General features: G+C 42.7%; 1 protein-coding gene and 1 non-coding gene across 4 annotated transcripts in view; both read right to left on the reverse strand.

Moving 5' to 3' along the window:
• Positions 1–26,471, reverse strand: part of LOC137677186 (ubiquitin-associated protein 2-like) — a 128,400-nt gene that overhangs the window by 23,325 nt on the left and 78,604 nt on the right. For all 3 annotated transcript variants that reach the window (XM_068424451.1, XM_068424452.1, XM_068424450.1), the window contains exons 11-20: positions 24,988–25,055; positions 18,204–18,393; positions 17,265–17,478; positions 15,579–15,853; positions 14,679–14,857; positions 13,360–13,570; positions 12,133–12,172; positions 7,378–7,561; positions 4,830–4,896; positions 2,271–2,466 (exon numbers count right to left, since the gene is read on the reverse strand). In XM_068424451.1, the coding sequence (XP_068280552.1) occupies positions 2,271–2,466; positions 4,830–4,896; positions 7,378–7,561; positions 12,133–12,172; positions 13,360–13,570; positions 14,679–14,857; positions 15,579–15,853; positions 17,265–17,478; positions 18,204–18,393; positions 24,988–25,055 (1,624 nt within the window). The remainder of the gene's footprint in view (positions 1–2,270; positions 2,467–4,829; positions 4,897–7,377; positions 7,562–12,132; positions 12,173–13,359; positions 13,571–14,678; positions 14,858–15,578; positions 15,854–17,264; positions 17,479–18,203; positions 18,394–24,987; positions 25,056–26,471) is intronic.
• Positions 15,176–15,260, reverse strand: LOC137677205 (small nucleolar RNA SNORD121A). Its single transcript, XR_011050242.1, has one exon. It is a non-coding gene; the product is annotated as a small nucleolar RNA SNORD121A (small nucleolar RNA).

Here is a 26,471-nt window from a genome sequence, read left to right on the forward strand (position 1 = left end):
AAGAGGATTACAAGAATTATAGGAACTTCTCTCCTCAGTCCTCTCCTGAAGGCAAAATTTAGGCATTGTTCTCAATCTAAGAGAGCAAATTCTCTCATTTTCTGCTCTGTCAAACACATTCCCCCTTATCACCAGCAATAGACTGGAAAGCACTAAGTGTTACAAGCATACTTTTTGTGGGTGACTTATTGCAGCTGGGAATAGCAAAGAGAAGAAGATTGAAACAACTTCAGTTGCCTCCATGAAGCAGTGCTAGGAAGAAGAAGAGTAAAAAAAAAAAAATAAAAAAATGCACTTGCTAAATGAATTCAAGTCACAGAGAAGACCGAAATTAAAGCTAATGTTAATTCACAGCCAAAGAGCTGATCACAACCTGGAATACAAACTGGGCAAATCTCCTAGCCCAAAACTTCCAGAGTCAGAACTGCTCTGGTGTCTATTTATAAAGCTCTTCGGGATGGAATGTGCTATATAAATGCCACATAACACCCTAATAAATATTTCAAATACACAAAACCAGACAACTTTATTTTATAAGCCAGCAAATAAAGAATGCTGAAAATGCTAGTATGGATTTCTTAGCGTAGTTATGGCTGGCGAGATGCTCAATCATAGAATCATAGAACGTTAGGGGTTGGAAGGGACCTCTGGAGATCATTGAGTCCAACCCCCCTGCCAGAGCAGGACCAATCTAGGGCAGGCTACACAGGAACACATACAGACAGGTCTTGAGAGTCTCCAGAGAAGGAGACTCCACAACCTCTCTGGAGAGCCTGTTCCAGTGCTCTGTAACCCTTACAGTAAAGAAGTTCTTCCTCAGGTTGAGGTTGAACTTCCTGTGCTCTAGCTTGCATCCATTGCCCCTTGTCCTATCGCAGGGCACAAGTAAAAAGAGTTTGCCCCTTTCCTCTTGACACCCAGCCCTCATATATTTATACCCATTAATCAGATCCCCTCTCAGTCTTCTCCTCTCCAGACTAAAAAGCCCCAGGTCTCTCAACCTTTCCTCGTAAGGCAGGTGTTCCAGTCCCTTCATCATCCTCGTAGCCCTCCGTTGGACTCTCTCCAGTAGATCTCTGTCCCTCTTGAACTGGGGAGCCCAGAACTGAACGCAATACTCCAGGTGAGGTCTCACCAGGGTAGAGTAGAGGGGGAGGAGGACCTCCCTCGATCTGCTGGACACACTCTTCTTAATGCACCCCAGGATACCATTGGCCTTCTTGGCCACAAGGGCACATTGCTGTCCCATGGATAGCTTGTTGTCCACCAGGACTCCAAGGTCCTTCTCCACGGAGCTGCTCTCTAGCAGATCGCCTCCTAACCTGGACTGGTGCATTTTATTACTCCTTCCCAGGCGCAGGACTCTGCACTTATTCTTGTTGAACCTCATTAGGTTCCTCTTTGCCCAGCTCTCCAGTCTGTCCAAATCATGATGAATGGCTGCACAGCCTTCAGGTGTATCAGCCAAACCTCCCAGCTTCGTATCATCAGCAAACTTGCTGAGAAGACACTCTGTCCCTTCATCAAGGTCGTTGATGAAGATGTTGAACAGGACTGGACCCAGCACTGATCTTTGGGGGACTCCACTAGTTACAGGTCTCCAGCTGGACTTGGCACCATTGATTACCACTCTTTGGGCTCTATTGTGTAGCCAGTTCTTAATCCATCTCACTGTCTGTTCTTCTACCTCACACTTCCTGAGCTTGCTCACGAGGATGTTATGGGAAACTGCGTCAAACGCCTTGCTAAGGTCAAGGTAGACTACATCCACTGGTCTCCCTGCATCTACCCATTCAGTCACGACATCATAGAATGCTATCAGGTTAGTCAAGCATGATTTCCCCTTGGTAAATCCATGCTGACTACTCCTGATAACCTTCTTCTCTTCCATGTGCTTAGAGATGACCTCCAGAATGAGCCGCTCCATCATTTTTCCAGGGATGGAGGAACATCCTGTTAAAATATTTTAAACATGTTAAAATATTTTTGGATGCTCTAAAATAAATCACTCAAAAATTAGATTTGAAGTTATCAGGCTGGGAAAGAAGACAAAATATGATGTCCACTCAATCAAACTTCTATTTTCACTCAGGTTGTAGCTGGCTTAGGTCTAGAGTGGCATACTGATTTTGGGTAAGTGGAGAGATGGAACACAAAGAATACGTCACCCAAAGTGGGATTCAGTTAATTATTACTGACTTATTACTCAACTGACAGCCCTGCTGACTGAAGTCCTCTGTCTATCCATGTGATCTGTTAATATTGCGAACCTGAAGACACTAAGGGAGCTGCCCGCGTGGTAGCAGCTGGTATAGACACACTGGTAACACTCAGGCCAAGGCTGTTTGTAGTGTTCATACTGCTTGCCATGCTGACAACCGAAGAGGTGGTGCTAGTGGCTGAGGTTGAAACAGTTGAAAAGGTTGCTGAGGACTGGAGCGAAGTTGTGTTCTCAACACTAGTGTGCTAGAAAGAAGACAAAAAGAATGAGGATCACAGAGCAAATAAACCACAGTGGAAGATGCTGGGAGGGGGGAACCAAACCAAAACCAACAATCTTTTAAGTAACAGCAGCACATGCAAAAGAAAAAGATATGCATTATCTATGTACCAAGCAAGCAACTAAGTTGCATGCTTGTGATTTTTAAGTATTCAAAGAAAATTATTACAAGAGTTAAATTCAAACCACTATATCATCATAAAATTACACCACAGTAACTCAAATGTCACTCCATTGCATTATTTCTTGCCCTTTGCTTGTATACTCCTTTAAGCTAGTATTTGTTATGTTAAATAAACTCTTATATTCTTCCAAAAGACAGTATTTGATTTCAAAATACAGGACACTGCTATCATGATTTCACAGAATCACAGAATGTTAGGGATTGGAAGGGACCTCGAAAGATCATCTAGTCCAATCCCCCTGCCGGAGCAGGATTGCCTAGACCATATCACACAGGAACGCGTCCAGGCGGGTTTTGAATGTCTCCAGAGAAGGAGACTCCACAACCTCTCTGGGCAGCCTGTTCCAGTGTACGGTCACCCTCACTGTAAAGAAGTTTTTCCTCATATTTATGTGGAACCTCCTGTGTTCCAGCTTCCACCCATTGCCCCTTGTCCTGTCAAGGGATGTCACTGAGAAGAGCCTGGCTCCATCCTCATGACACTTGCCCTTTACATATTTATAAACATTAAATGAGGTCACCCCTCAGTCTCCTCTTCTCCAAGCTAAAGAGACCCAGCTCCCTCAGCCTCTCCTCATAAGGGAGATGTTCCACTCCCTTAATCATCTTCGTGGCTCTGCGCTGGACTCTCTCTAGCAGTTCCCTGTCCTTCTTGAACTGAGGGGCCCAGAACTGGACACAATATTCCAGATGCGGCCTCACCAGGGCAGAGTAGAGGGGGAGGAGAACCTCTCTTGACCTGCTAACCACACCCCTTCTAATACACCCCAGGATGCCATTGGCCTTCTTGGCCACAAGGGCATGCTGCTGGCTCATGGTCATCCTGCTGTCCACTAGGACCCCCAGGCCCCTTTCCCCTACGCTGCTCTCCAACAGGTCTGCCCCCAACTTGTACTGGTACATGGGGTTGTTCTTGCCCAGATGCAGGACTCTACACTTGCCCTTGTTATATTTCATTAAGTTTCTCCCTGCCCAACTCTCCAGCCTGTCCAGGTCTCTCTGAATGGCTGCGCAGCCTTCCGTTGTGTCAGCCACTCCTCCCAGTTTTGTGTCATCAGCGAACTTGCTGACAGTGCACTCTAATCCCTCATCCAAGTCATTAATGAATATATTGAATAGTACTGGTCCCAGTACCGACCCTTGAGGGACTCCGCTAGACACAGGCCTCCAACTGGACTCTGTCCCATTGACCACCACTCTCTGGCTTCTTTCCTTCAGCCAGTTCACAATCCACCTCACTACCCGATCATCCAGACCACACTTCCTCAGTTTAGCTGCGAGGATTTCCTCAATGCACTTGTGGAATTTAAAAGATTAAAACTGCAGTGCCTCACAACAGAGTCAATATGGTAAACTGAAATGCAGACCAGATGTATTACAGGAACACGTGAGGATAAAGGAGCTCCTGGTTTGAATCCAGTATAATATAGTGCCTTAGCTGTAAAGCTGATCACACTTGCAAAACAGTGTCATCAACACACAGAAGCCAAAACAACTCTGACAACAGAAAAGAAGGACATTTGGATAAGTGTGAATTTAAGTTACATATTCAGTAGGGATGGAGCATTACAAACCAAAATACAGGCATAAAGAAAAGCAGCAACCTATCTGCACACCCCAACTGAGACTGTAAAGAAGTACCCCATCACAGAACCAGGCAGTGTCTCTCTGACTTTCTTTTATGCAACCTCATCTAGATCACTCTGTTCAATACCATTTGCCTTGTTATCTCAAATGCATTAAATACACAGGTGACAACAATACCACCTGGTAAACTCTAAAATCATCTGTCATGAGGCATTTGTCATGACATGTATCATTCCATCACCTGCATTTTGCCAGCTAACCTCTCCAGTGGAGACTGTTACAAGAAATTCTTTCTTTATTCCATCCCCCAAGCTGGCACGAAAATTTCCTCTATAGTTGTGTGACTGGCAAGTCTCTGTAATAGCTATTCCTGATCTAGTACAAATCACAAGTGGTAAAGACTTTTTTACCACTAGAGGGTTGGCAGTCCTTCTTCCCTGAGATAAGGCTCTTGTTTCGGTTCTTAGTGTACTGGGACACAATGAACTTTTAAAGAGGGTCTTAATCAGATAAACTGACTATATGCCGAACATCTGTTGAAATGCAAATAGGACTTACTGCATTGGATGTGCTTGAAGACAACACTGAGGCAGGGGAGAGGCTGCTCTGATGACTGGAAAGGGAGCTAGAAAGAAATTGCAAAGAATTAATAAAATTAATTTTTCCTAGAACATTTTTAATATATATGTATGTATATATACACACATATCTATACAAACACAGAGTAGGTAGTAGGATATTAGTTAAAGAATAAAGATTGTAGGTATGTGTATACACATACACACACAGCACGATATTAAAGAAAAAATTGTCTGTAGGAGTGTGTGTATATATAACACACACTCCTACAGACATTTTTTCCCTTTAACTAATATCCTACTACCGTTTAATGAAAAAAAATTGAAGTACAGAGACAACTATTACTAACAAGAAACATCTAAAACACCATTCATTTGTATTTATCAATTTACTATATTTTTAGAAAAACAATAGCTGCTTCATGAATTATGTAGCAATGACTCCAAGACATGTAAAGTCCAAACCCAGAAGAAGGTTCACACAACACACAGCTTGTTTCACATTCTTTCCCTGAGCAACTGCTGCTGCCTGCCACGGGGCACAGGTATTAATTAGGTGAGACAGTGCTTTGGTTTGACTCACTATGGTATTTCTCACATAACCTGCATAACATTAGTTCAACCAATTAGAACTGCAGGGTATTTGCCCCATAACTCTGCCAAAAGCCCCAACACGCTCTCAAAAGGCAGGGCTCTAAAAAAAAATAGCAAATGAAGAGCATCTGTGAAAGCCCCAAAATTAGCCATACTACTACAGAATCCAGCAATTTAATCAAGGCTGGTTCATACCGCTACACCCCACCAATAGCCATTTCCTCTTTGAAAAGATGAATCAGAACTATCAGTTCAGTTTTATACATACACTGTAAAATACGAAAATAAAGAATCCCCTGATGAAAAACATCTGCAGATAACTTCACTTCAGGAAGCAACTCTGCTTTAGCATCATATTTTTTCCCTAGCTGACCAGGCCTGTGAACTTTTGGCAGTAACAGCAGCACCGACATTCATCTGTAACCCAAAGATCTTTTTAAATGTCTCCCTGAAAGGTGACTGAAACTGGTTCTTAAACACTTGCGCTGACAAAAGTTATACCTTACATTCAAGGTCAAGAACATAACTTACAGTACAGTATGGAATAAACAAAATGAACACTGAACAAAGGCAAACAAAACAAAGCCATAAAAAATATGTATAGTTTGGTGCTCAAAAAGCCCCTCCTCCTGTGAAATCAGAAGCAAGAGAGATCCTAACCATAACAAATATTTTAGTATTCTCTATGGAAATAGCCACAAGAAAGCACAGCCCTAATTTAAGGGCAAACACTTCTGGCAGCTCTTGGAGGTGTGGGACCAGAATAAATCTTGGCAGTTTCACAGATTAATTTTACTTCGACTCTTTAAAACTGTTCCCTGTCTGCAGGAATTACAATGACAGTACTTCAGGCAGCAAGGAAAGAAATGGTTCAGTCCAACATACAGTTTTAAACCACTCCCTTGCCCACTCTCCCTGGCTCTTCTAATAAGCCTTAATTGACCATCTGACCTACGGTAGAGACGCAGACAATAGCTGCCAGCACAACCAAGTCAGACATGCTTGGAATTCAGGAATCATCTTTTCATGGTACTTTATATCTGTACGACAGCATCAATCCTCCAACTAAATTTTCTACCAACGTACACAGCTTTTCAACAAACAAATGTGGGGAGAAGATATTTCTAATGTGAATGGAGTAATTCTTGTTATTTGACACATTTACCATTTTATTCAACAGAAAACACTAGTGTATTAAAGAGAATCAACCATGTCCTAGCTGTGAAACAGAAAAAACCCTGTGATAGCCTATCAAATTAGTTTCTTATATTAACAAATACAGTACACAAAGGTGAGTATTAAAATATAACTCAACCAGTATAGCCTCAGATGTCACCTGCCTGAGGACAAAGCTCAAGTAACAGGCACTGAAAAAACAGACATAGTGCAAATGAGCTAAGCTGTGCTAAATGCACTTCCAGGATCACCAATCTGATATTTCAAAGTGTCTTAAGGAAATGTCTTAGAAAAAGAAAAAACACACTGTCGCTGTGGAATTATTTCTGTTTTTTAATTTTAAGAAACACAAATATAAATGAAACTACAATATTTTAAAATTAGCCAGGAAGCAAACTGTTAAAGAAAGATTTCAAACATATGACACTAAATAAACATCAGGCACTGTGGACAAAGTAGGAAAAACAAAGTGGGGGAATCAATTTAGCTGGCATGACTGAAGCAAGAGCCCCTTGAAACACAAAGTTGTTTATATCCATGAAAACTTGAAGGCAGCAGCTGCTCTATCATTAAGAGGCAGCCCAGAGCTCATACTTTGCAATCAGAAACATCCTGAACTCTTCTGAATCTCTCTCCTAATTCTAGTTAATGTCAGAAAAGGGGATCCTGGTGTTTGACAGCCCCATACACAATCACCCTTACGTTTGCCCTTTCCCCAAAATTGAACCCCTTTCAGTTTATCACAACTCCTACTGTACCTGCTTAACTGGGAAAGCGAGCTGCTGGCCAAATCACTGGACTGAGGCAAGCTGGGCAACATTGCCACGTGTTGTGATGCTGAAGGCAGAAGTGAAGCAGTGGTGGATACCACGCTAGGCAGAGAACCAGCAGAAGGTAGCAAAGGAGAAGGCTCTGTCTTAGGTGCTGGAACTGATGAAGTAGCTGCAATGAGTTAAAAAGAGTCATTCAAAGGCAAATTCCAGCATACCTGACATCCCAGCCTGGATCCAGGAACACAACAGTACTCTCCCCTTGGTTTACAAAAACCTGACCATTAAGAACCAGTAACAGTATCAAGCAATCTGGCTATTAATGAAAATTCAAACAGCAACAGAACTATCATTTTTTCCCTTTAAGCTTTTCACCTACAATAGATTTATAATTTTTACTGCTACACACGTAGTAAACTACAGTCTTCTGCACTTTACCTCCTGCTATCTGGGGACTAACTTTTGCTTGCAAGTCAATCCTCATTTTAAAATTCCTTGCATTTGGTTCCTCAAACAAAAGTCATTTGTGCTTTTCAAGGTGTACAAATCCACTTTTATCTACAGTTCTTCCAACCTTTAACCTGAGGAAGTGTGGTCTGGATGATCGGGTAGTGAGGTGGATTGTGAACTGGCTGAAGGAAAGAAGCCAGAGAGTGGTGGTCAATGGGACAGAGTCCAGTTGGAGGCCTCTGTCTAGCGGAGTCCCTCAAGGGTCGGTACTGGGACCAGTACTATTCAATATATTCATTAATGACTTGGATGAGGGAATAGAGTGCACTGTCAGCAAGTTCGCTGATGACACAAAACTGGGAGGAGTGGCTGACACAACGGAAGGCTGCGCAGCCATTCAGAGAGACCTGGACAGGCTGGAGAGTTGGGCAGGGAGAAACTTAATGAAATATAACAAGGGCAAGTGTAGAGTCCTGCATCTGGGCAAGAACAACCCCATGTACCAGTACAAGTTGGGGGCAGACCTGTTGGAGAGCAGCGTAGGGGAAAGGGACCTGGGGGTCCTAGTGGACAGCAGGATGACCATGAGCCAGCAGCGTGCCCTTGTGGCCAAGAAGGCCAATGGCATCCTGGGGTGTATTAGAAGGGGTGTGGTTAGCAGGTCAAGAGAGGTTCTCCTCCCCCTCTACTCTGCCCTGGTGAGGCCGCATCTGGAATATTGTGTCCAGTTCTGGGCCCCTCAGTTCAAGAAGGACAGGGAACTGCTCGAGAGAGTCCAGCGCAGAGCCACGAAGATGATTAAGGGGGTGGAACATCTCCCTTATGAGGAGAGGCTGAGGGAGCTGGGTCTCTTTAGCTTAGAGAAGAGGAGACTGAGGGGTGACCTCATTAATGTTTATAAATATGTAAAGGGCAAGTGTCATGAGGATGGAGCCAGGCTCTTCTCAGTGACATCCCTTGACAGGACAAGGGGCAATGGGTGCAAGCTGGAACACAGGAGGTTCCACTTAAATATGAGGAAAAACTTCTTTACGGTGAGGGTGACCGAACACTGGAACAGGCTGCCCAGAGAGGTTGTGGAGTCTCCTTCTCTGGAGACATTCAAAACCCGCCTGGACGCGTTCCTGTGTGATATGGTCTAGGCAATCCTGCTCCGGCAGGGGGATTGGACTAGATGATCTTTCGAGGTCCCTTCCAATCCCGAACATTCTGTGATTCTGTGAACCTACATGGTACCTTTGATGTTTGAGACTTAGATCACTGGAGTACAAGGGCACATACAACTTACCAGTTTGTAGAACTGAGTCAAATGTGTAATGCAGTAGAATAAAAAAAGCTACAATAAAAGGCCACAATTGAGCACAGCATTAAGCACTTTTAATGGCTAAAGAGTTGTCAAATATTGTCTTTATTTGACCTACATAACAAAAAGCATTTAGCATTAATATTACCTTTTAGGCTATACAGAGTAGAACTTGTTTACCACAGATGTGCCTTTACAAAGGATTACTATACTGTAATAAGACACTGAACAACTCTACTGCCCAACATAATTCCCAGTTGTTTCTACACTTATCTCTTGTCCTCCAAAGATAATACACAGAATTAGAGGCACTCACCCACCAATAAAACTCAGAAAGAGAGTCGAGCCCTGCCTTCTGCTGGGCCATGCTTCCATACCACACCAGAGACCACTACCACTAACTTGCAATGCATGTGAAGACAGTCTCAGAATGGTCACCAAACAAAAGTCAGATATACGCTTGGAAGTTACACATCACAGTTTGTTCACGTTATTGGTTTGGTTTCCTCACTAAATGACCCAAGTCAGGTTGCTGGATTGGGTGCTATGCAAACAGAAATCAAGAGGTCTTGGCTTTAGCAATAAGTATGAGGGTAACTGATAACAGAGAAGGAAATTCAAGTGACAAACAGAAATATAGTTATGAAGAAGGCAACTATATCACCTGATACCTCCTGGCAAGATACATATAAAAATAAGTAAATAACATTTACAACTCTCAATACATTTAGAGTAGGGTTCCCTTCTTGAAGTAAAAGTAGATGTCCTCAATACAAGGGACAGAATCACCATCTTCATTAAGATCCCTTACAAGATGCCTGAACACAATGTGCAAGACAAAGAAAACCAGGAGGATGGTCAGAATTATAACACACCAGCCATGCTTTGAACTAAGTGTTTAGGAAGCATGAGATCTGGATATTAAAGGACAACAGCAGCAAAGATGAGAGATGAACAACTAAGAATATTATCAGCACATACAGAAAGGAAAAGGTCAGTACTTTCAAATGTTAAGAGAGAATTTCAAAATAGTTTGGATGCATGACATAAACTGGAATCGGTCTTCTTCCATGTATGTGCTGGAGATACAGAGAAAAACAAAAGTGTTCTCAAAAGAGAACTGGCATAGAAAAAGGGACTAATAAAGCCGTTATAGAATAATTACAAAAATATTAGCAATTCTCAGGTCTTTGTTTTCCATAGCAAAAAGGCAAGTCCTGTAGTGAATTTCATAAATTGTTTATTAATTCTGTACACGAGAGTAAGAAAGTTTTCCACTTGAAAAGTTGCTTTTATATCACCGTCTCTGGATGTGTTTAAGAAAAGACTGGACATGGCACTTAGTGCCATGGTCTAGTTGACATGGTGGTGTCAGGGCAATGGTTGGAGTCGATGATCCCAGAGGGCTCTTCCAACCTGATTGATTCTGTGATATATAACAATCTTTTAAGTGATAACTCTTTGGGCATATATACTCCTGCTCATTTAAATTGAACTTGGCACTAACAAAACACTGTTTACAGGTCTGAATACTCAACTTCTTTCTACTCAGAAGTATTAAAAAAAAGGCTGCCTCACTAATGACCTACCTGAAAAGATGTTTAAGAGGAGGATAGACCACATTAGAAACAGGCCAATATGAAGATAACAGTAATACCTGACACAGAGCTGTAGTGTTATTGTTACTCCACTGCAAGGTAGCAAGCTACCTGGCAGAGGGAGCATGTTAGTCATCCTTATTCCCCACAGGCTTGTAACAGGGCATAAGTAGCACTATACTCAGTGAGAGGTGAATTCAATGTGACTTTATTTCATTACAGCTTAAAGCTATTCGCAGCTTCCCAACTGAGAATTGAAAGAATTGCTAAGAAATTTTATATTAAATTTTCATTTTATATTTTATTTTAATTTTATATTAATTTTTGGCAGATAAATTCAAAAGAAAAAGCAGCAGCAAAGCAGCTTCTCTAATTCTAAAACTGCTTAGGTTTGTAGATTTAATAGAGCTGCTTTCATACTTCAGTTTTAGTTAAGAAGCAAGCAGTGTATCCTATGCAAGTACAAAATAAACTCAAATGGGTCAGCCAAAAGTTAGCCAGTGAGAACAATATAAAACCTTAAACCAGATGTCACTGCTACGGTTGCGCACACAGCAAGTGTCCTGGTTTGGCCTAAACCAGGCCGATTTTCCTTTCAGTGATTTTTCCTTTCAGCTAAGTCTCCTCTAAGTAACTGCACTTTCTGAAACTAACTGCATGTTTTTGCAGACAGTGTCTGCTTCCAGGACTGATAACGCTCGAAGTTTGTAGTTATCACTGAGGCACCGGTAGGGATGTTGTGCAGAAAGGCTCTTGCTGTACTTATTCTTGAGAGAAACCAAGGTCACTGCTGAATTCCTCACTGCTTACGAGTGAAGAGCCGAAGGGGGGTCGCAGCTGCAGGGGGGAGCGGACAGGGCAGGTGACCCAAAATTGACCAACGAAGGTATTCCATCCCATACACGTCATTCTCAGTATAAAGCGGGGGGATCACGAGGGTCTCGCTCTCTTTCTGCTATGGCCGGTGTCCAAGGAGGACTCCGTCTGTTTTCCTGCTGCCCCCGATCCCGATCCGTGCATCCCTGAATCCAGCTCTCGACCGTCGCTAGGCCCAGCCTGGGCCTTCCCGGAGCCTGCCCTGCAGTGCCGGTGGTGACGTGGCTGACTTCAGGGGAGCTCAGTCTTGGTTTTGTATATATATTTGTATATATTTGATTATTTCTATTATTGTTATTATACTCTTTCTCATTATTATAGTTTATTAAAACTGTTTTAATTTTCCAACCCAGAAGTCTCTCTCCCTTTTCCCTTTCCCTTTCCCTCTGGGGGGAGGGGGGGGATAACAGAGAGCATCTGCCGCAGGTTTAATAGCCGGCCCAGCTTTAAACCGTGACAGCAAGGAATAAGGAAAGATCAGAAAGTCTTGTGCACAACCAAGCTTTGTAAACTTACTGTTAAGAGTTGCCTGTGTTCTAACATCGCTGTGCCCGTTCTGTAAACAAAGGAGAAATGAATGAATAAATCATCTTGGAGGTATATTACATTTTCAGACTGAATCACACATTGAACATGCTTCATGCAAAATTCTATATTCATTCTCAATTGAAAGACAAAAAAGGCAGAAAATTAACTTTTTACTGCCTTTAACAAAACCACATAATAAAGTTGTCTCAAGTGCAAAGTGTCCTGAACATACAGAATCCCATACACTGCTCATACTACACCCATCAGCAGGAGACCTTCCCATGTATTGTATATAACAAACTTCAGGTTCACACCGATATAAAAGAAAGAATTGCATTAACATATAGGAAATGGTTGTGCTTTTGTTCTAATGCAACTCACAATTTTAACTATCCAAGTTACACAGAGGCGTCAATTTTTTTCCATTGAAAGATAAGACTTGAGAATCACCAGTTGTTTTTTGGATAACGCTGGAGTACAGAAGTGGATAGTCTATGCTTGATCCTCACCATTACATACGAGCTAGTGCAGAAGACAAGTGTGACTGAGCCATTACATAACAAAGGCCAGAAGTAAATAAACTTACAAACTCACAAGTTCCTTAAACATTTAATAAATTAAGTTCTCTTAAAGCAAACCTAAATTCCATATACAAAGAGAGTAGGTGCTTTTGAATATCTCCTGAGAGAGATCCTCTCTATCCTAGATTAGACCTCTCCCTATGCTTTTTAAAATAAAATATGAAACTAATTCTCACTGCTGTTTAAATCCAACAAAAGAGTAATGTTGGAGGGGCCACAAACAGTTTGGGATCCATTTGCTAGGTGCCATATAAATTTAATAAATAATATACCTTTGGATAGAAACTGTCAAGTTATGGCAAAATACCATGACTAATATTTACACACAGAGATAGTTCCTTTTCTAAAAGCTAAGTTTCGGGGAAGGAAACTCAACTAGAATGTTAAGTGTTACTAAGAAAAAAGGTCAAACAGTAATTTAAGATGTCAAAACCCATAAAATCAGAGGCTCTCATATCCCAAGTACAAAAAATGGCTACACAATAGGAAATGAAAAAACAAACAAAAAGGTGGACTTGAGAATCAAAAATACCACCTGGCTTGGTTAAAATATTAACATAGCAGGGTAATACAAGTCTAACACGGATAAGAATATTTCACCTTTTTCAAGATCTTATTTCCGAAATTCACTCACCATAACTGCAACAGGGGTTGATTCAGATGGAGCCATGGAGCTTTGGTACGCTATCCTACTATGCACAGAAGTCTGGGCATAGGAGGAAGTAGTTGTTACTGCGCTAGTGCTTTGGGATGAGCAGGTCAGACTGGAAGAGGTGATGGCAGAGGTTGTGTAGGTGGACTCCTGTACTGTATTGGATATTTGCAAAGAGGTATTCAAAGGATCACTGGAAAAATTAAAAATTATTTATTATCTTGATAAATTACATCTCAAACACCTTCATGAAAATATCAGCTCCTATACAGTTATCTAGAACTACCTTAAACATGCAGTCAAATCTACATTATTTATACTAGAAAATCTAAACATTAAAAAAAAATATATATAATTTGCTTCAGTCCCCAGTAATCACTGCTTCAAAACCATCAGCTGCACTAAGCACCATTCACCTTCCTCCTGCCAGCCCAACCAAAACAAGAGTTTACATGCAAGTACTTTTCAGTCATGTTATTTCCACCTTCTCAAAGGATAAATTAATGATCATAATCTCTCTTTTTTAAACAACTAGATCCATAAAGTCTGGTATATGATGAGAAACACCCAGTCTCTTTTTACAATAGAATTCTAACATTACAGTAGTAGTCTAACAGAATGAACTATGCAAAGAGGAAATACTACTTTAAAACATGCAGGAGCGTTTTACTTCTAAACAGCTTAAATAATTTATAGAACTAGAAATGAATGTGAAAGTTCATTTTTACTAGTATTTCTGAATTAACTTCAGGAAGCTTTTTACTGAAGTCAATTTTTGAATGAATAAGGAAGAAAAAAATGGGTTACTGGTACGTTGGCATTTATCACTGGCTATTTTAGCATTTCATTAAGAGCTTCTGCATACTGAAAGCCTGGTTTCTTTTCTCATCCCATAGGAGCATCAGAACTGTAATCTGGTGCCAATCTACTGACACACATATATGGTACAAGGGTCATCTCTCCTGGATCAAAAGCAGAAAAATTTGGGTTGCGAGGAACAAACCCTCAAACAAATTTGAAAATCAGGACAATTAAACATGAGAAAGCAATTCTATAAAGGGTAGCTTATTATAAGGTTATTTACATTCATGTCATCTCCAGCTTCACATCGACCCATCCAGGGAGATTTTGATTGTCATCGGAAAATAAATTTCTCCTTTAAGATGCCATCCACAGAAAACACTTAGCCTTACAAGTCATCATATTTCCCCCTCCCATTACATGGTAACTGTGCCTTGATGTTTTTGGCACAAACTTGACCCCTTAAAGAAGACATGTAAGAATGCACAAGGAGAACTCACATGTACTTTACAGATTTTGAGTACAAGCTACTGTTGGTTGCCTGGCTGGTATTCTCACTGCTTGAAGTTGATCCAAACTCTGGGAGTGCAGGCTCTGATCCAAACTCCAGAGCTCCAAACTGAACATTTAACCCTGTCACATCCGTTGATCCAGGCATCTCCACTGCAGAGGCAGGAATCTTAAGGGAGGGAAAAAAAAGTCATAATTCCTTTGCATGCACTATCTGTATTAAAGATATCAGTAATTGGCACCCTTCTCCTCCCTTAACTACAGGCTTCTTCAGTTACTGCCCTCAGCCTTCGCTGCTAACTAGATCTGCAACAAATCCCCAGTTTACAACACATAAATTAACTACATTCTTGTAACCTGAAATTAATTCATTGATTCTGTGCCCTGATCTGGAGCTGAAAGAGTAAGCTATACTATTCTGCAATATCAGCGTGTCATCCGTGTCCATCACCCTTCAGTCAACATTTATCTTGAGGCTACCAAGTCAATTCAAAATCACTCAGCAACAGTCATTTTCCAAATAGAGCAATCGGATACATGATTGGAAAAGACATCATCACTGTATTTTGGACCTAAAAACTATCCAGCTTAGAATTTCCTGCTTTATAAACAAGAAATAGACCATGGCTTTGCTCTCCTTCTCCCTAGCAACTAATACATAGAATAGAATCATAGAACCATTTAGGTTGGAAAAGACCCTTAAGATCATCAAGTCCAACCATAAACCTAACACTGCCAGGTCCACCACTAAACCATGTCCCTAAGCACCACATCTACTTGTCTTTTAAATCCCTCCAGGGACTCTTAGTCCTGCTGGCCACACTATTTCTGATACAAGCTTTTATATATTTATATGTTTACTAAAGACAAGCCACCACTCAATTACCCACCTTGGATGCTGGAGTTATCCTCCGTTTTGGTGGTTTTATCTGTTTCTGCTGGGTTTGATGGGCAGTGACTGCCTGGTTATCCGTAGATATAGTGGGGAGCTGTAATATTTTTCTAACAGCTGTAGAGGTGTCTACTGGCGATGGCTCGCAGAGTTTTACCTGGGAGGAGGAGGACTCCAGCCCAGGAGGAGGAACAGGGACTGCCTGTGTTTGTTGTTGCTGTCGTTGAGTCAGCTGGCTCAGAACTAGGGATGGCCCAGGCTGGGATTTAAAGTCTGGTCAGCATTGGGAAAAAGAAATATAAAAATTAAAGCATTAAACTCTGCTCTTCATGCTTCTACTCTTTATGAAAGAATCTGAGTAACCTGACACACTCGATAGCTATGATTTTATAGAGTGTGCAAGTCTCTCTCAGACATCACACAAGTCTCACATTGAACATTACCACTGCAATAATAAGGCCAACATTTGATATTCTCTGCTTTAAACAAACAGCTGTAGGCAAGCACTAATTAGCTTTCTTCAAAAATATGAAAACAAATGTATCTATACAGTCACGTAATATTATCACACATTAGGCCTCAAAAACTGTTACAGATTATTTTAATCAAACACTGCAAGTTTCACTGTAATTAACCGTGCCGATAAATTGTGGTTACTTCCAAGGGGTCTGGAGTTGCAATTTAGGAGATTTTCAACACAAATAGGAAGTCATCTACCATCTCAATCTGGCTGAAAGTCAAGAGACACTGAACACTAACAGTTTTTTCCCAAGTCTTCCCCTTTCATATTTTTCAGATGCTGAAAGCCAGGCAGTGGATCAGAGCACTGATCAACAACCGTAAGAGATCCACAGCATTTGCAATGTGAAGGTGTTTTTAATTCAGTTGGTAAAGTACATTAGAAAGCAACTTAAAATGTACGTAAACATTTTTTCAGAATTGCTGTGTGCTACCAATTTGGCTGCTTATCTACCTGGAAACATATACACATACACACGAGAGTGATACAAGAGCTATCACTCTTCACAGTGAGAATACTACTAGGAACTACACTGCAAAAAACAAGTTTGTGTCATTTTCACTGTTTCTACTAATTTTACTCAATTAAATGAAAAAAAACATACAATTATGAATAGACAAAATGGGTAACCCGCATCATTCTCAGCACACGTAGACTTCACACTAGGGAAAGAACACTGAGATGTGATACACATTATGAAGAAATTATATAGTACTCATTCAAAATTCATGTAATGGTTAGAAGAGAAAAAAATTGGGGAAAAAAATACAAAATATGGTACAACCTTAAACTCTGCTAGAAGCAGCACAGGCACAATGAAAATAAGTATTTTCCAGGATTTGTTGAGAAACAAAGTCACATCAAAGTTCCACTTAGATATTCAAGCACATTAAATCAAAGACGTCATTACATGAAGGCTCAACAACTTCTAAAGATGCAATGGCATTTATAGATAGGCTTAAGCCTATCAAAACTTAGTTTGTGATATACTCGTAATGTCTATTACCAGCTAGTAAGTGTAACTCTTACAATGTTATAACCAATTGTATTATTAGGATTACATTTTTTAAAAAAAGCTTTTTGTTTAAGGCCATTTTAAACTGCCATTGGCATTAAGAAATCTTACAGGCTAAAAGAGAGAAAAAACTATGTCAAAGCACTTACCAAACTGACTAAGGACTGAGGACTGATTAATGTGCGGTTTTAGATCCCAGGATGGTGTGGTAGTTGTGGTAGTGGTGGTAGAGCTAGTATTGTTTTGTTGAGAAGTAAACTGACCCAAACCTGGAGATTTCAATTGGTCCAAGATTTGGGATCCAGTAGAATTTGCCAATTTAGAGGATCCAAGTTCTCCAAAGCCAGAACAAAGAACTGCAGACTACCAAAAGACAAAAAAAGAAGAGGGGAAGGAGTGGAGTTAAGTATTTAATAAATAACTTGAACATAACCATAGGGTCAATGCCTACAGCTGCTATTTGGCAGCAACCAAAACTTCTTCAGTCCTAGATTACTAATAAATGATCAATAAAAAATTCAGCAGTTGTAGCATATGGCCAGATCCTCTCTGGTTATCACTGATACAACTTCCACCACTGATTGCAACAATACTGATTTACTTGAATCTATGCATCTCAAAATAGCATGTATTTACTAATAGTTAAACTGATTTTCAGAGAATAAATACAAGTGCCCAATTGCAAGCCCTCACAATTGACTTGGAAATAATCAGGTTTTCACAAAAAGCAGTCAAATATGTGCTTGGAAATAACACATCGTAGTTTTCTTGCATAGAACTCTTCACTATAATCAAATTATTTCATCCTAAATCAGCATACAGTAAACACATCTGCTCTCTACTCAAAAATTAATAGAAGTACTTCATGTAAACCGAGAAACAACTACTTATCAAAACCAGAAGAGAGTAATCCTTTTATTTTGTGTGTGTGAATGGAAGGAATGAATTCTTAATTCCATTCCTTCAACATTTGCAACCTGAATTTTACAAATACTGAAACATCTCATGAAATGACCAGTACTGGAAAAGTTGTTTAACCTGAAATATTTATTCATGAAGAATATTTAGAAAGTATAAGATAATTTTACCAGAATTTGAGGAGAATAAGAGTTTACACCACTGGAGCTGCCAGTTCCTGATGCCATCTGGGTGCTGTGCTGAGAATTTGTGAAGACTAGGGCTTGGCCAAAGGTCTGCTGCTGAGGAGCCTCAAATGAGTTACCTTTTGTCTCCTGGGTGGAAATCACAGGCTTTTGAAGCAGTGTTACCAAATCAATGCTGTAAGAAAAAGCAAAGTTTGGCTGGAATAAACATGATGATTAGGCTGCATTGAAACTGAAGAAAGCACTAACAATACTAAAGTTGTTATACCAGCAACAGAATTATTACTGATTAAGTCTTTTCAAATATTGCTTGTCTGCTGTACAAAAAGAGGTAGAAGTTTTTTGCCAGAAAGTAAAATTCTGCTAGCTGAAACCTTCCACTACAGTTAGAATATAAATTATCTTTGCACTCTTTTCAAATATTATCAAATTTATAATATCATGCATCACATAAATAACCTATATGATTAATATAACCAATTAACTGGAGACAAGTCACAGAATCACAGAATGTTCGGGATTGGAAGGGACCTCGAAAGATCATCTAGTCCAATCCCCCTGCCGGAGCAGGATTGCCTAGACCATATCACACAGGAACGCGTCCAGGCGGGTTTTGAATGTCTCCAGAGAAGGAGACTCCACAACCTCTCTGGGCAGCCTGTTCCAGTGTTCGGTCACCCTCACCGTAAAGAAGTTTTTCCTCATATTTAAGTGGAACCTCCTGTGTTCCAGCTTGCACCCATTGCCCCTTGTCCTGTCAAGGGATGTCACTGAGAAGAGCCTGGCTCCATCCTCATGACACTTGCCCTTTACATATTTATAAACATTAATGAGGTCACCCCTCAGTCTCCTCTTCTCCAAGCTAAAGAGACCCAGCTCCCTCAGCCTCTCCTCATAAGGGAGATGTTCCACCCCCTTAATCATCTTCGTGGCTCTGCGCTGGACTCTCTCCAGCAGTTCCCTGTCCTCCTTGAACTGAGGGGCCCAGAACTGGACACAATATTCCAGATGCGGCCTCACCAGGGCAGAGTAGAGGGGGAGGAGAACCTCTCTTGACCTGCTAACCACACCCCTTCTAATACACCCCAGGATGCCATTGGCCTTCTTGGCCACAAGGGCACACTGCTGGCTCATGGTCATCCTGCTGTCCACTAGGACCCCCAGGTCCCTTTCCCCTCTGCTGCTCTCCAACAGGTCTGTCCCCAACTTGTACTGGTACATGGGGTTGTTCTTGCCCAGATGCAGGACTCTACACTTGCCATAAAAGACACATTATGTTTGAGTGGATCCTGCCTTCAAGCCCATTATATATATTGATAATCCACATTCTCTGTATATCACACTATCCCTTTAAAAATAGCAAGAGATCAAAGTCCTACCTCTGTATAGGGTGGGTATGAGAACAGTAAAGAATAAAGTCACACATGCAACAATTGAGTGAATGTGTGATGACATGGAAGTCACAAGCGCAGCAGAAAAAAAAGCTAAGTTTCTCAGGTAGTAGGCACATATCCAAAATTACTCTACCACATATACCAGAACAGGATGAGAAACATGAATTTTCTTATATTTAGCATGGCTTACTAACCCCTACCACATGTTTAACACAGGTTTATCCAAGGAAAAGTAAAGCATTCAGACAATAATGGAGAGACATGGATTGATGGATGGACCACTCACTGGATAAGGAATTGGCTGGATGGTCACACTCAAAGAGTTGCAGTCAATGGCTCGATGTCCAAGTGGAGACCAGTGACGAGTGGTGTTCCTCAGGGGTCGGTATTGGGACCGGTCCTGTTTAACATCTTTGTTGGTGACAGGGACAGTGGGATTGAGTGCACCCTCAGCAAGTTTGCCGACAACACCATGCTGTGTGGTGCGGTTGACACGCTGGAGGGAAGGGATGCCATCCAGAGGGACCTTGACAGGCTTGAGAGGTGGGCCTGTGCAAACCACATGAAGTTCAGCAAGGCCAAGTGCAAGGTCCTGCATGTGGGTCAGGGCAATCCCAAGCACAAATACAGGCTGGGTGGAGAATGGATTGAGAGCAGCCCTGAGGAGAAGGACTTGGGGGTGACGGTTGGTGAGAAGCTCAACATGAGCCAGCAATGTGCGTGCTTGCAGCCCAGAAGGCCAACCGCATCGTGGGCTGCATCAAAAGCAGAGTGGCCAGCAGGTCCAGGGAGGTGATTCTGCCCCTCTGCTCTGCTCTCGGGAGACCCCACCTGGAGTACTGCATCCAGCTCTGGGGCCCCCAACATAAGAAGGACATGGAGCTGTTGGACAGAGTCCAGAGAAGGGCCATGAAGATGATCAGAGGGCTGGAGCACCTCTCCTATGAAGAGAGGCTGAGAGAGTTGGGGCTGTTCAGCCTGGAAAAGAGAAGGCTCCAGGGAGATCTTCTAGCAGCCTTCCAGTACCTGAAGGGGGCCTACAGGAAAGTGGGAGAGGGTCTTTTTATAAGGGCATGGAGTGATAAATGAGAAGTAACAGTTTTAAACTGAAAGAGGGGAGATTGAGATGAGATATTAGGAAGAAATTCTTTGCTGTGAGGGTGGTGAGACCCTGGCCCAGGTTGCCCAGAGAAGCTGTGGCTGCCCCCTCCCTGGCAGTGTTCAAGGCCAGGTTGGATGGGGCTTTGAGCAACCAGGCCTAGTGGAAGGTGTCCCTGCCTGTGGCAGGGGGGTTGGAACTGGATGATCTTTAAGGTCCCTTCCAACCCAAACCATTCTATGATTCTATGAATAAAAGAAATCTACTCCAAAAATTCTGATGTAAGTGTATCCTAAATATACCACAGGCTTGGGCTGAAGAGCTGCTTCCAGCACTTTCATTAACATAGATTTCTTAATGCCTAAACCTGTCTTATGGCAAGTAAAAAAAAAAACAAACAAAAAAAACCAAAACACCAGAATTTGAGTTGATTAACTAAAATATTTTCTAATATAATTTGAGGGACATCCCCTGGAAGAATATTTGCATTAGAACAATGAACATGTGAGTATATCACCTTTAAGAAGGAAAGGAATATAAACTGTAGATCAACTGACACCATGCCTCCTCCAGGTCACATCCACATTATAAGGAAAATTTTGCTGCACTCTAGAGTATAGCAGTACAGCTGTATGAGGATGTTTGGGACCATTAGGCCATCTAGTTTTCAGATCTCATGCTATCCAGCTGCCAAAGTCTTCATATCACAACTTTAACCTGCTCTCCTGGGACCTGAGGCTAATGCAGGCAACTGATTCCACATCATCATCAGCCAGGCATTTGGTGAAGACAAAGGAAAGCAAAGGAAGGCAGCAGCTGCCATATTTTTGGTTCTCTATCTGAACTCCGTATCATCAGTTAAGGCAAGTAATTATGATGCTTACCAGGAAATTCACCTTCTTGCCAACGCAAGCTTTTCTGTTAATACATAGAATCACAGAATCAATCAGGTTGGAAGAGACCTCCGGGATCATCGAGTCCAACCGTTGCCCTGACACCACCCTGTCAACTAGACCATGGCACTAAGTGCCATGTCCAGTCTTTTCTTAAACACATCCAGAGATGGTGACTCCACCACCTCCCTGGGCAGCCCATTCCAATGTCTAATAACACTTTCTGAAAAGAAATTCTTCCTAATGTCCAACCTGAACCTCCCCTGGCGAAGCTTGAGGCTATGTCCTCTTGTCCTATCGCTAGTTGCCCGGGAGAAGAGGCTGACTCCCACTTCACTACAACCTCCCTTCAGGTAGTTGTAGACTGCAATAAGGACACCTCTGAGCCTCCTCTTCTCCAGGCTAAACAACCCCAGCTCCCTCAGCCGTTCCTCGTAGGTCAGACCCTCCAGAGCCTTCACCAGCTTGGTCGCCCTCCTCTGGACTCGCTCCAACACCTCAACATCTTTCTTGAAGTGCGGGGCCCAGAACTGGACACAGTACTCAAGGTGCGGCCTCACCAGTGCCGAGTAGAGAGGGACGATCACTTCCCTAGACCGGCTGGCTGCACTATTCCTAATAGAGGCCAGGATGCCATTGGCCTTCTTGGCCACCTGGGCACACTGCTGGCTCATGTTTAGCCGGCTGTCGATCAGCACCCCCAGGTCTCTTTCCACCGGGCTGCTTTCTAACCACTCTTCCCCCAGCCTGTAGCGCTGCATGGGGTTGTTGTGGCCGAAGTGTAAGACCCGGCACTTGTTCTTGTTGAACCTCATGCCGTTGGTCTCGGCCCATCTATCTAACCTGTCCAGATCCCTCTGTAGGGCCTTTCTACCCTCCAGCAGATTGACACTGCCACCCAGCTTGGTGTCATCTGCAAATTTGCTGAGGGTGCACTCAATCCCTACGTCTAGATCATCTATAAAGATATTGAACAGCACCGGCCCCAGAACTGAGCCCTGGGGAACACCGCTAGTGACCGGCCGCCAGTTGGACTTTGCCCCATTCACCACCACTCTCTGGGCTCGGCCATCCCGCCAGTTTTTAACCCATTTAAGAGTCCACCCATCCAAGCCCCAGGCAGCCAGTTTGTCTAGGAGGATGCTGTGGGAGACAGTGTCGAATGCCTTACTGAAGTCTAGATAGACTACATCCACAGCCCTGCCCTCATCTACTAAGCAGGTCACTTGGTCATAGAAGGAGACCAGGTTGGTCAAGCAGGACCTGCCTTTCCTGAATCCATGTTGGCTGGCCCCGATGCCCCGATTGTCCTGCATGTGCCGTGTAATGGCACTCAGGATGATCTGTTCCATCACCTTGCCTGGCACCGAGGTCAGGCTGACAGGCCTATAGTTCCCTGGATCATCCTTCCGGCCCTTCTTGTAGATGGGCGTTACGTTTGCTAATTTCCAGTCAGCTGGAACTTCTCCAGTTAACCAGGACTGCCGGTAGATAATAGAGAGTGGTTTGGCAAGTTCATCTGCCAGTTCCTTCATTACTCTGGGGTGAATCCCATCCGGGCCCATAGCCTTGTGGGTGTCCAACTGGCACAGCAGGTCACTAACCGTCTCCTCCTGGATTACGGGGGGTTCACACAGCCCCCCGTCCCTAACTTCAGGCTCTGGGGGCCGAGTCTCCTGAGGACAACCAATCTTGACAGTAAAGACCGAGGCAAAGAAGGTATTGAGCACCTCTGCCTTTTCCTCATCCCCTGACACTACAGTACCCTCCTCATTCAGCAAGTGGTGGAGGCTCTCCTTGACCCTCCTTTTGCTGTTGATGTATTTGTAGAAGCTTTTTTTGTTATCTTTGACTGTAGCAGCCAAATCAAGCTCTAATTGAGCTTTGGCCCTTCTAATCTTCTCCCTACACAACCTGGCCACGTCCCTATAGACCTCCCAAGTTACCCGACCCTTCTTCCAGAGCAAATAGGCTCTCTTTTTTTCCTTAAGTTCTAGCCTAAGTTCTCTGTTTAACCAGGCCGGTCTTTTTCCCCGACGGCTTGTCTTCCTACAGACTGGGACAGCCTGCTCCTGAATATTTAGCAATTCCCTTTTGAAGCATGTCCAGCCTTCCTGGACTCCTTTGCCCTTCAGGATTGACTCCCAAGGGACTCGGTCCACCCACCTCCTAAACAGGCTAAAGTCTGCCTGACGGAAATCTAAGGCAGAAGTTCTGCTCTTGCCCCTCCTTACTTCCCCCACTATCGAAAACTCTAAGATTTCATGGTTGCTACTCCCAAGATGGCCACCGACCCTCACATCTCCCACTAGTCCTTCTCTGTTCACGAACAACAGGTCAAGCAGGGCCCCTCCTCTAGTGGGCTCATTTACCACTTGCATGAGGAAGTTGTCCTCCACACATTCGAGGAACCTCCTAGATTGCTTCCTCTCTGCCATGTTGAATTTCCAGCAGACATCCGGCAAGTTGAAGTCGCCCACGAGTACAAGGGCCGGCGACCGGGCGGCTTCTGACAGCCACTTGTAAAACGCCTCGTCCGCCTGCTCATCCTGGTTGGGTGGTCTACCACAGACTCCCACCGTAATGTCCGCCCTGCCGACCCCTTCCCCCTGATCTTCACCCATAGACATTCAACCTTGTCATCCTCACCATCTTCCTCAATTTCGACACAGTCCAAGCACTCCCTAACATACAACGCTAGCCCACCGCCTCTCCTGCTTCGCCTGTCCCTCTTAAAGAGCTTATAGCCGTCCATAGTTGCACTCCAGTCATGAGAGTCATCCCACCACGCTTCTGTGATGGCAACCACATCATAACCTTCCTGCTGTACAGTGGCTTCTAGCTCTTCCTGTTTGTTGCCCATACTGCGTGCATTGGTGTAAACGCACTTCAGCTGGGCTAGCGGCCTTGCCCCTGACACAGGCCTGTCCCCTCTAGGTTCATTTGTGGCTGCCCTGGTCTTATCCCCCTCCCCCATCGAACCTAGTTTAAAGACCTCTTAACCAGCCCTGCCAACTTCTGGGCCATAACCCTTTTCCCCTTCTGATTCAGCTGTTCCCCATCCGGCATAAGCAGGCCCGGTGCCATGAAAGCCGCCCCGTGGTCAACGAACCCAAAATCCCACCTACGGCACCAGTCTCTTAGCCACATATTAATCTTTGACATTTGTCAAAGCACTACATTCTGAACACTTTCTGCATCTACAGGGGCAGGCAGTTAAACCAACAAATTTGCAAGCAAGGCTTTCGCAATTTTGAAATTAGCTTGACCAATCTCTGACCAGGGCTGCCCTGTGTTTTATTCAACATTTTATATGTGCAAGCTAAAATTGCTTCACCAAGCAGGTTTTTAATGTACAGGGAAACTGTGGAAGAAGAGCTTACCTTTGCCCAGGAGTTACATGATTCTCAGCTGGAACAGAGGAAGCAGTGAAGACTTTTGTTTCAGAAAGCTGAAAAAGAGACAGGGGGGTATTTTAATCATACACATGCTCACACTTCAGTGCTGCAACATCTGCAGAAATTCCATCTCGGTCATGTACTTTCAGATAAAAGTCAAGTCAAACTACTATTACAACCAGTTATGCTGCAGCTCTGCTTAAAAAGACAAAAACACGTAGTTAAACTTCAGCAAAGTCTTCTCCACAGAATCAAGTACCAATTTAATTAAAGTGTTAGGAAATTTGATCTACTGAACACACACAATGGTATACCAATGTAACTACATCAGTTTGGGCAACAGTTTAACTGAAAAATATACCAATAGAAAGTAATTAACATGACAGCTGGTATATCATCAGTGTAAATATACCTTGTGCAGACATAATTTAGGACTCCATAGAACAGCTCTGATAAACCTTGTTGCAAAATTTTAACACACTGCACCATTCCCACTCGCTCATTTCATGTATCCCTGGTGTTTTACATTTCAGCTCACATCAGCAGCGGAGGCAGGTTTGCACTCAGGTACATACAGTGAACTAGCATTCGTGGTTCCTTCTTGACATTTCTGCTAGGGGCTGCAATAACATCTTAAACTGATTGCTCTGCAAGCATGAGTTTGAAAATAATAATAAAGGGAGAATCATGTAATTGCTTATACTAGTATAACCAGTCAGAACATCCACAGCAGAAAAGTATACTGCTTTCACCATGCTGTTACAATATAGATACTTGCACAGGTAACTGGGGCAGTGGAGCTGGTTGGTTGGGGTTTTTTGGGGAAAAGGGGTGATTTTGGTTTGCAGGGGGGTTGTTTGTTTGTGGTTTTTTGTGTTTTTTTTTTTTTTTAAATAGCTTTTATTTTTTAAAAATAGTAGTTAAACAACTACAACTACAACTTCCTAGTGCTAATTCATTTATATTGACAGGAATACTTACAAACCAGAATAGGTCTTAAGCCAGTACAGGTTAGGCTTAACAAGATAGAAATATGCACATATAATGGTTATATTTTAAATTAAATTTGCACAAAATCACCCTTAACTACTTTGGTGTAGCTTTGTATTTAGACTAAAGAATAACTGACCTAATTCAAACACTCACAAAGAATCCCTTTAGAACGTGACATTTGAATGCAGCTCTTCCAGGAAATTATGCATTTTTAATTGCATACATTGCTAGCAGCCCAGTTTAAAGGACATCATGGACATGAGCCAATTTCACCTGCCATCCCACAGGCAGCTTTACTGAAAGCGCGTATATCCCTGAACGCGGTCATCCGATCGGGATTCTCCTATGAAACACTTGATTTAAGCAGGACACAGAAGGGCTGACCGGGAACAAATCACTTACCACTCAGAGGCAAAGTTCAAATGTTTCATGTACTCTCCTAGCACCCACTTATGTGCAACACAGTGTGTCATGAA

Source organism: Nyctibius grandis (assembly GCF_013368605.1).
Source record: "Nyctibius grandis isolate bNycGra1 chromosome W unlocalized genomic scaffold, bNycGra1.pri SUPER_W_unloc_2, whole genome shotgun sequence".
In the NCBI taxonomy this organism is placed as follows: domain Eukaryota; kingdom Metazoa; phylum Chordata; class Aves; order Nyctibiiformes; family Nyctibiidae; genus Nyctibius; species Nyctibius grandis.